This window comes from Neodiprion fabricii, chromosome 3 (assembly GCF_021155785.1).
Source record: "Neodiprion fabricii isolate iyNeoFabr1 chromosome 3, iyNeoFabr1.1, whole genome shotgun sequence".
Classification (NCBI taxonomy): Eukaryota; Metazoa; Arthropoda; class Insecta; order Hymenoptera; family Diprionidae; genus Neodiprion; species Neodiprion fabricii.
The window spans coordinates 17,178,211-17,191,775 of NC_060241.1; the positions used below are offsets into that span (position 1 = coordinate 17,178,211).

Sequence of the window (13,565 nt, forward strand, 5' to 3'; positions counted from 1 at the left end):
CAATCAAATAATAGCTTACAATCATTGGAACAGCATTCAAGACCAGCGTTCCAATCAAATAACCATAACCAAAGAAAAAAACGATTACTGTGTTGATATTATTACTAGTATATGTGAGATGAAGTAAATTAGAGTTTTCCTAGAAGTATTTTTGCTGCCGAGGTCTCCAATCGACTTTGCATTTTGTGCATATTATTTAGCATGTGTGTGCTGCATATAGACAGATAGAGCTGTGCAGACCCCAAGAATGCAATGGAACAATGGACAAGAACTCGTTCGGCCAATTTATTCGCCTCTTAATGGCGTTAACGCACGACTTCTGGATCAAGCTGACAGAATATCAAGCACAACCCCGGAACCCGTTATCAACGGTCAACCTAGAACTGCACCTTCTACTTCAGTATGCATGCTTATGTCAAATATAGTAGCTATGTATATGCAACACCCTTACGAAAAATTGCTACTGATTTCATTACTGTCATGGAATGTGAGGGTTCATAAAATATACTTAATACGTCAACACTATTGATTGTAACAATTAATGAATCATCAGCGAACTCTATAAAGTCTAATAATGCAGACTGCACGGTACTGGAACTATCAATACTAACTGATACGAAGGGCTGGGTAATATTTGAAATTTTTTCTTTTTAATTATGTATTTAAAATGTAAAACACCATTTTGCATTTCTCATTTCACATAGATTCGAACCTACATTTTATATGTTTTACTTTAAATGAAAAATGTATTTCAAATGTATGCATGTAGCTACTTGTCAAATGTCTCTGTTTAAATGGATTTAGCATTTTTTCCAAAATGCCATGACCAAGATTCCAAAATTATTCTTTCCATTTGAAATTCATTATATTAGAATTTTCAGGCCTTCATTTAATTTTATCGTAATGAGAGTGTATTTATCAGTGCAGCAAACCTTTTGCTCGATTGAAACAATGATTTTACAAATATCTCGATGGAATCGCGCGCCAAAATCTAGCACGTCTAGCTGTAGTTTCTATACAGAGATATTAAAGCGTTTTGAATAATATTTCGCAAATAAATAGCGTGTAATCGAGCGCTTGTTATGTCTTTACAATAACTACAACTAGCTAGATCTAGCAAGAATCTTCAAAACTTCACTTTCCATATTCTGTTTTAAATACATTTATGAAAGCCTTTTACCCAGCCTTGCTGATATCTTTTCAGAGGCAATATAGTTATATATTATCCATATTATGATTAACATTGATAGAATTACAAAAAAACGAAATATCTGTCGAAATTTATTTACTAATAGTTACTTCATTACCGTTACATACTTCTTCGATTACGCAGTAGCAATTTCCCGTAAAGATATGATTTTTCATCTGTCCTGTGACAAATCAGTACAACATCAATCCTGACATATTTTCATATGTTATAATTCGTACTGTGCTTCTCTTTCTCCCTTCGTTTTTCCTAGAACTGTAATATTTGTCCATTACTCATTCGCCTGGTTTTGTGATATCTTTTACTTGTCCAAGCGTATGTTGAAATGCTTTAGTGGTGTATGTTATTTGTTTGTTATTGTCCTCACCTGACATAGGTACGTAAGTTTCAGGCTTATTCTTGTCTTTCTAAAATTACAGCACGTACATTTTCAAAACTGTATTAGTACGTTTACCGAAAGTAATTTTCTCAAATGAGCCTTATAGGATACTCGACGTTATAAAGTCATAAAACATGCCAATATACAAAACGTAATGAGCATAATTAGAGATTTCTTTCTCTTCACATTCAATCACGGTTTCTCTCTATAGATCTTCCTTGTGCAAGTAGTGATTATTCAAATGATATTGAGTTGAAAAGGAAACCTTAAGACCCTGCATTAAACCAAACTTGAATGCAGTCAAAGCACCGTGGCTAAAAAACACAAACTTACTGCCTTAGAATTTAATGTACCTGAAGTTACAGCGCCTCCAAATGTTTACGAATTCACCTTGCACAAAAAAAAAAAAAAAATTCTCTAATAAAATGCTCTTTGTTTGAAAATGGACAATTTAAGTATCGAAGGGTGTCTTCATTTTCATGTAAATTCTTTCAAAGGCTATGTGTATCTCTAACTTGTTGCGTGTCTTAAATATTCAATGCAAAACCAACTGTTTGAATTTCAATGACTCACAATCTTGCAGACTTCACCGCCATTGGATTTTTCATTCAACGAAAACTATGAGCCTGAATTCAAGTTTTACGATGGTACATTGTTGGAAGCTGTGCGGCGAAATAATCAAGATGTGCATAGTTTCTTCAGACTTCTTGCACTATGTCATACGGTAATGCCTGAAGAGAAAAGTGGCAAGTTAGAGTATCAGGCACAATCGCCTGATGAAGCTGCGCTCGTTTCCGCAGCTAGAAACTTTGGATTTGTTTTCAAAGAACGATCACCTAATAGTATTACAATTGAAGTGATGGGAAATCGTGAAGTGTACGAGCTGTTGTGTATTCTCGACTTCAACAATGTGAGAAAAAGAATGTCTGTTATTTTGAGGAAAGACGGGCAGCTCAGGCTGTATTGCAAAGGCGCAGACAATGTGATTTATGAAAGATTAAAAAAAGGTAGCGAAGATATCAAGGCCAAGACACAGGAGCATTTGAACAAGTTTGCTGGCGAAGGATTAAGAACATTGTGCTTATCTGTAAGAGACTTGGATGAGAGGTTTTTCAATAACTGGAAGCAACGACATCAAGAAGCTGCTTTGAGTCTCGAGAACAGGGATGACAAATTAGATGCCATTTATGAAGAGATAGAAAAGGGCATGACTTTATTAGGCGTCACCGCAATCGAGGATAAGCTACAAGATGGCGTTCCACAGACTATTGCAAACTTAGCATTAGCTGGGATTAAGATATGGGTTTTGACTGGAGACAAACAAGGTAGTGAAAGCCAAAGTAAAGAAATTACAATAATAATTTTTACAGCATTTTGTGGTAAAACCATTTGTTTTTGATGAACCGCTGCCATAATTGAACCTAAATGATAGTGCACTGCGTAATATTGATTTTATTAAAATATATCGTAATCTAGTGGATAAAATTAAAACCAATGGCAGTAGGGTTTGCAATGCACTCTATTGGTAGCAACCTATCGCAGTTTCTAATACTCACAAAGCAGCAATAATTTCCGATTAATAGTTCTTCCCATTGATAAACCAATTGCATAGCTGTAGTTGAAAATATGTAATATTCTGTATTTGCTGAAAAAGTAGTTCAGTAATAATTAAGTACAGAATCGACGTCATTGGTATAGTTATCAATTGCTGAAAGATGGCGAGTTCAATCATTTAGGTATCTGTGAAATAATATTAATGTTATTTAATGTTTGAATGACACTGTTAACCAGCCAATTCCGACCCATTAGTCCATCAATAACAAATTTTTTTATCAGTATTAGTCATTTTATTATTTAAATATAACAACCGAGCATTCTTTGAAGAAATTTGACATGATAGAAAAGTAAAAAGAAGCTTGCAGATGTTCAACATTAGGGTGCCTCATGAAAAATATTTTTTTTTTTGCGATTACGCATTTCATGAAACCATAGTTCATCACATAATATTAAATCTCCAGAAAGGATAACGCGGTGCGATTTTTTTAAGCAGTGACGCATCCAGATATTGTATTAATACGACTTAAAAAAATCACACAGAGTTATTCTTTCTGGAGGTTTAATATTATGTTACGAACTATGGTTTTATGAAGTGGAAGATCGAAATTGAAAAAGAAGTTTTTTTTTTTTTTTGTTTTGAGGTACCCTGTTCTACATCTTCGATCAGGATGAAAACAAAATTCTCAAAAAAGACGAACCTTATTGTACCACAGTCGAAGAAGTGCCTCTTATGCATATAAGAATATGTGCATTAATTTGTAATTTATAAAGTTTCATAACTTCGACACAAGTTCCCGAAATTTGTCGAAATTTTTGCAGTGATTTCATAGATAATCAATATACTTGTCGTGACTTTTTCGATAACTTTATTGCTATTTTCCAATGATTAATTTTTTTTCCCCAAGCCAATAATTGTATTCGTTTTCTCGACTCCAAAATGTCGACTCCCTGGTTGAAGACATTTTTTGATGTATTAAACTTGAATTGTTCTTTTTTTAATTACATCAATTGAATTTTAAGAGCAAACATATTTCAAGGGCGATGAACCTCCTTAATGTGACTGACGTATACTTTTACAGAGACTGCGATCAACATTGGTTATTCTTGTCAGCTGCTAACGGATGAATTGACAGACGTATTCATAGTAGATGCGACTACGTTTGATGGTGTTGAAACTCAGTTAACAAGATTCCAAGAAGCAATTAAGACTGCGTCAAACCAGCAAAGCAGACCAGCACTCTCCATTGTCACATTCAGGTGGGACAAGGAAAGGTCAGGCAAATGAAAGAGACGGAGCATAATTTTGATGATTTTTTTACGTATTATTTACAGTTCTAATACCGATTAACACTTTTGTTAACGATTCATACGATTCACGTTGAATGTTGCACTGTGTTTTGTTTATGTAATGCTTTCTCTGTGTTGTTATCTAACAAGAGGAAGTCAAAATCTAGGAATTTCACTTCCATACACTCTGAAAGAAAAGTAAATCTATCTCGTGCCAGATATGAGTTCTTCAAGTACAATTTGAACGGAATATCAATCAACTTGTACCATACGAGTTTTGAACAAATTCCTCCGCAGACCAAATTCCGAATTCATCATTTTTTATACTAATTTCCTACTAAACTGTCAAACAGTGAAAAATCATCCCGAACAATTGGTAATGCTGTAGAAGCCCGTTTATATTTGCGTTTAAATAAGCGCTCGGAACTTCTTGTAAATTTGCGATTAGGGAATACATGGCGTTTGTTTTGCCAGAAAAACAAATTTGTCATATACTAAATTTATTTCGAATCTCAATATTTCTATACTTGCCAAAAAATGTGAAAAGTAAATCCAGAAATTGTTAAGGAAAGTAAAAACCAGAAGACAGTTGTAAAATATAGTTCTTCAATGTTAACATTATCGTCTTATAAACATGTCAACGGTGATCAAGATTCATTAAAAAAGTCAATTTGAGTCAATGATTAAAGTGACTAAAAACTGGCTTGAAAAATCTCTGCTGTGTATTTTAAAGTGTTTCTAATACAACGTATCACTAACGCAATTATATTAAATTCATCTCTCTCATTATTTTCTCAGCAAACACTTAGGCATTTCACTTGTGAATATTACATAATCTCACTATCTGGTTTTAATATTTGTGCAACACTTTTTTTTAAATTAGTCTGCCAGGATTACATCAGTTGTACTTTAGACTCACTTCTCGTGGTTGTTGTAAATTAGTCGGTTCGCCAACTCTGATAGAATCATTCAATTACCTGTCGACTGCCTGACGTCTTGCATTACCAAATTTGTTAACTACTCATAGTTTCCAACACTGAATTCCAAATTCATAAAGAAAAAGTAAGAAAGATCAATGAGTCACACAATCGCATTGACAGAACTGTGTTCATTATTTGGATAAGATTAATCTCCAAAACTGATCTGTCTTAACATCATTTTTGTACAAAAGAGCTGTTTTGTAAATTAGTCTCCTTACCTTGTCCGACAGATATTGACAACTCGATACTTTACCCAGCTTATTCAAAATTTTACAGGATAAGATTAGCGGACAATACTTTCACATAAAAAGAATTATAAGAGTCCACGACAAGAACTAGATCAAATTATTGCATGAAGCAACATTCTCTTGTTGCTTTATTTTCATTGCCTTTCAAGTTTTCTGAATGCCGTATTTTGCCCTGATCAGATTTATATCTTCTTACAGAGGTGTTTCCAAATTAGAATTCAGACGTAGACTTCCTTCAGCAAGGTAGTATCATGGGACCAACTGAAAATGTTTATGTAAATATTATCGTAGTCGTAGGGTGGTCGGAGTTTAATCGCTCCATGCAAATATCTCAGAAATGAAGAGGGATAGAAGAAAAAGTTTTATACAAAACTAAAAATTCAAAGCCAATTTAGAGAATGAAGATTTTTTGAACATTTTTTCGTTTTATTTATTTATTTTTTCTCTTATTGTAACTCCCGCATTGACTCATTGGCCCTTACCCCCGCCAAAAGGTTTCTTATCATAATTCATGATACAAATCAAAATCATCACGAATATCGTATCATTTGAAACTCGTCAGTTTTAGTATCCACATCAAAACTTTTCGTTGAGGGTGATGGATAATAGATACGTGTAGAATCTAAAGTTAAAGAAAAAGTATGAAAAAAACAAAGTCCACATTTTTTTTCTTTGCATTTTCGAATTTGTATTTGTCTTCACTATCAGCAGCTGGTAAAATGTGAGTTCCGTATCTATAATGAGACATCACTGGCAAAATCTTAAAAACGTAAAAATCCACAAGTTATTATTATTACAATTACCAAATTAGCATCATCTTTCTCCCATGAAACAAGTTTTGTAAAAGTATCTGTCTTACATCTCTTTCGTTTCTGAAATATTCATCTAGGGCGATTAACACCGACCATCTTTCATAACTTGACCATTGAGTGCAAACCAATTACTTTCTTAATCATTTTTATTTTTAATTATTATTATCAATAATAATCAAATATAGATATTTCTGATGTTGGTAATAATAAATGTAACGCGAAATTTACTTTAAATGCTCTTCACATTTTGTTTCTTTGTTATAATTTTAGCGTAATTTATTGTGTTGTATCTCAGTTGTATCAATAATGGCTGCTGTTCGGTCCCATGATGATTGATATACAGTATACTCCATAATTTATTGCTCTCAGCGCTCTCTGGGTCGGGCTTTTCTAGATCTGGGGTGCAGAAAAGATCTTACTGTGTCGCGGTCACTCTTTTCCTCTATAGCAATGTCAATTACACCTGCGCATAGAGTACTGCATGTCACGAGGGTGCGGTCTAAATGAGCAAAAAGTTATAACGAGTCATCTGTTATTAGTATTTGAATTTTTGTAATCTATTTGAATCTTTAAAAATATCCTGGTGACACAATTTATTTTCTGATATTTACCTTCGTTCGGGCCTCATTTTACTTTATCTGAGACGGTATTTTTTCTTTCTTGCACAATATTAATGTCAAAAATAGGTTGATTTGGTTAATCTAAAACTTCGAATAATTGTTATTCCAACTAATCGATTAATCGAAATAACGAGATTAATTGAAAGAGCTAGTTACCGAATAATCGGAAAAACAATTATTAAAAAATACCGACTCATTGATTAATTGGGCATTTCAACCGATTGTTTATACGATTATTCGGTTAATTGGAAAACCAATGAATCTAAGTCTAGAACTAATCGATCAATGGCACAGCCCGATAATTGGGATTTTTTTCTTTTCTTATGAACGTATACGAAAAAAGTAATCAGGTGTTTTCTATTTACATTCTACGGACGAAATCAATCCATAGCTATCAAACTTTATCAATTAACTTCAATCAGCATTTAGCAATACGTATTTTAATATACATTTTTGAATATTAAATGAAAAATAATCTCCAAATTGACTTCTTTTCCGAAGTTGAATGTGGTACTAAGTGCTGGTTATAAGTTCATACGTAGTTTACTTCGTGACAAGAAACCGTATGCAGGTTATATGAATTCTTCCAATGTAGATTGGATCTTATGCGTGTCATGACAAACGTATTCATAGCTGATAAAATTTCGTCCGAGAGAATGAATTTCATTTTTATGAAAATGTTGAGTTAATTATTGGAATGCTTGATACTTGATACTCCCTCCTTCTCTTTCTGTCTACTTCAAATTAATCGTTATTACTAGTAAGAATATATTATTATGGTAATGCTTAATTCATGTTTTGATATGCTCATAAACATAGTTCGACATGTTGACTGAAGATAAGGAAAAGCGATCAGGTACGCTTGGGAATAACTTCATTTTTCTACATTTACCGAGACTTTTATGAGATTAATTGATGTAAGTTAGGCAGTAATTAAAAAAAATTGCAATTTTTCTCTTGCCTCCTCTTTTTTACTCGGCAATACAAGATCTTCCGTCAATGTTTCAGAGGACTTCGAAGATCTATGCTATGAAATTTACATTACGTATTCCTTACACAAACTTTCTGTTCAAATTGCAATTTTGTAAACGGTCCTGAACTCTGGTATATTTTTATCATGATGGAATAATTTCACTTTTTTGTTCATAACGCTGATTAGAGACTTTACACTAAAATATACATGTACCTTAATGTCAGCTTGCACATGGATAATTGAAAAACTGATGTATAAACTTGCATTAGAGTATATTCCACTATATGGAAAGTTATACTATAGTGAATTTTTTCGTAATTGCTCATGTGGTTGTCAAGTTCATTTATCTCAATATAAACAATTTATCCCGTTATAGTAGAATGTGAATTTTTGGAATCTAGATTATCATCAGACATTTTTGACATGGAATGCATTCTTAATTTTCTTTCTATTTCAACTCTGTGGAATGATAAATTTTTCTATTCTCTTAAGGTTTTTCCCATCAATTTGGAATTTCGTAATTACTTGATCGTTAGTTTTCTTGTATCTAATAATCTATAAGTATTGTTGAAACAAATGGGTAACACCATGCCACTACAATGTTGAATGCCGGAAAGAAAATCTATTTGATTATGCATTCAATTCCGATACAATCCAAAAACTCCGACTATTTTGACTATTTATTAGAGCCTACACATCGCTGATGTGGTAGCGCTCTCTACATGCTATACCGGGCAAAACTATTCAAACATTTTTTTTCAACACCTGCTTGGAAAGTTCAATTTTTGAAGCCTGCATAGCCTGCGTAATGTACCACATTTCCGAACAGTGCGGCAAACGACGATGGCGCGTGTGCATGACTGAAACGATCGATTTTACACATTAGGGTCATCTTTCACGCATGCGCACTTTTCAATTACTCAATTTTACGCACTGTCATTACGCGTAAAATACTTGATCCCAATTTGTACACGCGGTCAGAAGCAACTTCTTTGCGTCTAAAATCAAACTTTCCTTCACAGGTGTTCGAAAAAATAGCATGTGTCATACGTGCGGATTGGCGATATCTGATGCGTGTGATCAAAGCTCTCGTCTTGGTTCGCACTGCGTTCAAAGTTATTAAAAATTACCCACTTACTGCACTTGTAATACAATGTACTATTACTTCATGCCAGAATAACGCCAGAAAATGTATTCCTAATATCAGTGGTAAATATTCAAATACAGCAATACATATTTTGGCACTTTTGATGCATCGATTTAATATTTTTTTGGATAATCGTGTTCGGCATTGCATGCAGAATTGCGTTAGCCACGATTTTTTTATGGTAACGATGCGTAGGCTCTAAGAATAGTCAAAATAAGAGAAATTTTGCTTCATCGGTAAAGACTGACCGTAACGCTGCCTCAAACTGCAGAATCAAGAACCAAAATTATGCATTTCCACATGTTTCAAAATGTATCTTGTTTTGCCATTTCTTTTTTTTTTCTGAACGAAGTAGGGCACCATGTGTAGACGGACATGAAGATCTCAGATTTTGCTCTTAAAGTTATATTACAAATATCATAGAGTTTCTAATCTATGAATAGTTTATATTTTGAATCACAGTTTACTTTTGCGATAGTCAAAGAAATTGGCATAATTTGTTGTTAAATGTAAATCAATATTTACCGAGTATATTAGTTAGTTTTGTAACCAGTAGAATGAGCAAAGTTAGTTTTCAAAAGTAAATATTATGAATTTTGATTTCACTTGAAACTTGAAAAACCAACAAAAAAGGAGATAGGTTCTTTGCATTCTGAAATCTGTGTTTTCGACATGCAGTAGTGAGACCGAGTACAATGCCAACAGAGATGAAGAGCTCGACCAAGCGGAAAATTCAGGTTTCGCGATTGTTATCAATGGGCATTCACTGGTGCATGCTTTACACCCGCAACTGGAGCAACTCTTTTTGGATGTTTCAAAACACTGTGAGTTTAATTAATATATATCCTAAATAATATGTAGTAATATTGACGTTGTTTTATTGAATTACAATCAGAATCTGATTTTTGTGTCACATATATTCAAATTTTGAGAGGAACAAAACATATAATTTAGGTATAACTAATTGTGAATTGATTTGATTAAAAAGTTTCTTCCAACATAGGTAAGTCTGTTATATGTTGCCGAGTAACGCCTCTTCAAAAAGCAATGGTAGTTGAATTGATAAAGAAAAGTAAAAAGGCAGTAACCCTGGCGATCGGTGATGGAGCCAATGATGTTTCAATGATCAAAGCTGCCCACATCGGAGTTGGGATCAGCGGGCAAGAAGGAATGCAGGCTGTTTTGGCCTCAGATTATTCTATCGGACAATTCCGGTTCCTAGAAAGATTATTACTTGTTCATGGCCGATGGTCATATTACAGAATGTGCAAATTCCTTAGGTACTTTTTTTACAAAAATTTTGCCTTTACTCTCTGCCACATTTGGTTTGCTTTCTTCTGTGGCTTCAGTGCTCAGGTAAGATATATCCAACAGAACTTAGTTTTATATAATCTATTAAATTATGTCTACGTATATAAGGCTCAACGTTACTATGTCCGTCCATCCTTAAGTTCGCTTATAACTCCTGAACCAGTTTCACTTCTGTTTTTTTTTTTCTATGTATAGCTACAACGTCTGGCCAAATTTTAGGCTATATTTTTGTTCAGCCAGATCAATAGTTTTGAAGATATAACGATATTTGTAAATCAAGTCAGAACGAGATCACACACTCATGCAAATGCTAACTAAACACTTACAGATAGAAGAAAGTGACGTTCAAGAGTTTTCAATTTTTCACTGAGCTCTACAAAAAAGTCCGCGTTTTACCATAAGAAGTATTTGAAAATATTGGCAGCTAGAGCCGACACGGGCTGCTAGTAGCTAATATAATATTCTCGATATAGCTCGATCAGTATTATCTTGCTCAATTAGATGATGTACTTGTAGTTCCGATCGATCAAGCTCGGTGAAAATTTAAGTAGCCATTATTACGGAGCTTCAATGATAAGTTTCCGAGGAGCGAATAAAACTTGGGCATTTGAGAGTAAAAAGTGATGAAATTATGAATGAAAATTACATTGATATATTCGTTTATTAATGATACTCTTTGAAAAAGCTTGATCGATCAAAGTTTTTGGCATGTCGAGAGTATCTCAGTATAACAATGGTGACCTGTTTTTGATTCAATTAATCTCTTGTAACATTGAATAGAATTAAAAAGCGAATCTTATCCAAAAGTACTTTTGTCGCTGATTTTGATGAAATGTCAGAAAATCGGGTGTTTGTCCTTGGAGAATGGGAGCTTATGTCGAGAGAAAACTGTGAAAGTTAGCAGATTCAGCGTGCGACCGCGCATGTGCGAGCTTTGTCGTCTTTTCACGCAAGCTGTCCATCTGAAGCTTTAGCTATAATACTCGGTTTATAGAGATAACATGATTGATTTGATTTTTCTGTTAGGTCAAGCAGGTTTCAAACAGTTGATGCAGTGATTCGGGAAGGCTTAGCAAAGTTTTATTGCTTACTGACTGATAACTCATGACTGCCACGAGTCGTTATAAGAATACAATTTCAATTGGCCGCATAATGCGAGCGAGTCTTACACCTTTTGCCTCATTTTGAGTAAGTTGGCGCCACTGCCTTGCAGATGAAAATGTTGCTGCGATGTGATCTCGCCTACAGATAGAGTTCAATTGTGCATGCACAGTCGGTTGTTAAACCTGCCAACTTTCACCATTTCCTCTCATTATGTTTGAAGTTTGTACTAATATTAAGAGAAAAGTGTCAAACTGGTGACTTACAAATGCTCTGTATACTTATGCGAATTGCGAGCTTTTCTGCTCAACATTATGTAATTTTACCGAGTCATTTGTTTAAGTTTTGAAATGATGATAGTAAGGCGAATATGATACTCTGTATGCTCCTTTGGTTGAGCAATTGTTCCCTAAGTTGAGCATTCGGGACTGAGTCTAACATTAATCTGATACTCTTTGATTGAGTATTGTGTTATTTAAATGACGTTACTTCAATCAATACTTACACATAATTTTATTTACAGACTGTTTTCGACCCGATGTACATTTCCGTCTATAATTTATTTTACACATCATTGCCCGTCCTGGCAATCGGCATATTCGACCAAGATGTTAATGATAAAAACAGTTTACTCTATCCAAAACTGTACACACCCGGGCACCAAAATTTGCTATTCAACAAAAAAGAATTCTGTTGGAGTGCGTTACATGGATTCTTCGCCAGCTGTGTATTGTTTCTAGTGCCCTATGGTAATTATGTTTACATATTAGTCCGCCTAATTTTTTTATCCATTTATTTTCAACTGTTGAAATAGCTATCAATAGTAATAAAATTGCAGTACGATGCTCTATACCTACTTAACGTTATTGTTCACTCTTTCTGTGGATGCAAGTTAAATTCTCTGAGTGTTGAAAGATTTTTATCCCAAGTTTTTATTGGATGATTACATTGTTAACACTTATTTAATACATGAAACCATTGAGTTTGTTTGTTGATGGTCTATAAGTGTAAGTTATGTTCCAGGCCATTTTTCACATGATTGTGATCCTTAAAATTTTTAATTCCATTTTCTTGATGGTATATTGCAGATGTAAAACATGACTAAAGATTATGAATTACGATGTCTTTGATCTTACATATATGAGCTTTCCAGTACGAGCAATTGGCAAAGTTTCAGGCTTAGAACGAAGATTCGCGTACATTTTATTTGGAAAATTAAGCAACCACATTAGTATCGAAATTGGGGACGTGTTATAACAATATCGTATCCAAAAACGACATAATAACTGATCGTTTTTGCCCTTTTGGACGCATATCAAGAAAAAAAAGTTGCGTGCAAGCAACAATAACCATCTACCAGCTGTACAATGTCCCTTCAGCTTTGATGTCAGCATACGTTAACAAAAACAATTAGCCAAAACGCTACTCCTATTAGTTTGAATTTTCACCACCAATAGGCAGGTCACTCTTTGATCGATTCCAATATTATCTCAAACATGAGATTGCCATTGCAGTTTTGTTTCGAAAAAATGACCAAATAAAGTCTTACCTCAAAATGCCATGATAAATTATTATGCATAAAAAAATAAATGATCAGTCTCACACATCAAGCATTATTATCTGAAGCATTTGTATTATTTTCCAGGAACGTACAAGGATGGAGTATCACCAAAGGGTTACGTACTCTCTGATCACATGCTGCTGGGCAGTGTGGTAGCAACAATATTAGTCATAGTTGTAACAGTGCAGATAGCTCTCGATACATCTTACTGGACAGTGTTTAACCACATCATGGTTTGGGGCTCTCTTATTTGGTATTTCATACTCGATTACTTCTACAACTTCGTTGTCGGCGGCAGTTATGTGGGTAGTCTTACCATGGTATGTATCACAAACTTATCCAGCAATCACCTGTGTATTAACATTCGACGGAGATCTGAATA

At 34.1% G+C, this 13,565-nt stretch overlaps 1 protein-coding gene across 13 annotated transcripts in view; it reads left to right on the forward strand.

The window, feature by feature from the left end:
- The window catches only part of LOC124178340 (phospholipid-transporting ATPase ID), a 123,132-nt gene that overhangs the window by 95,500 nt on the left and 14,067 nt on the right, over nt 1-13,565 (forward strand). For 10 of the 13 annotated variants that reach the window (XM_046561579.1, XM_046561582.1, XM_046561581.1 and 7 more), the window contains 7 exons: nt 221-400; nt 2,170-2,911; nt 4,223-4,415; nt 9,889-10,034; nt 10,214-10,566; nt 12,146-12,371; nt 13,268-13,503. In XM_046561579.1, the coding sequence (XP_046417535.1) occupies nt 221-400; nt 2,170-2,911; nt 4,223-4,415; nt 9,889-10,034; nt 10,214-10,566; nt 12,146-12,371; nt 13,268-13,503 (2,076 nt within the window). The remainder of the gene's footprint in view (nt 1-220; nt 401-2,169; nt 2,912-4,222; nt 4,416-9,888; nt 10,035-10,213; nt 10,567-12,145; nt 12,372-13,267; nt 13,504-13,565) is intronic. The other 3 variants (XM_046561589.1, XM_046561588.1, XM_046561592.1) reach the window with 3 other exon arrangements.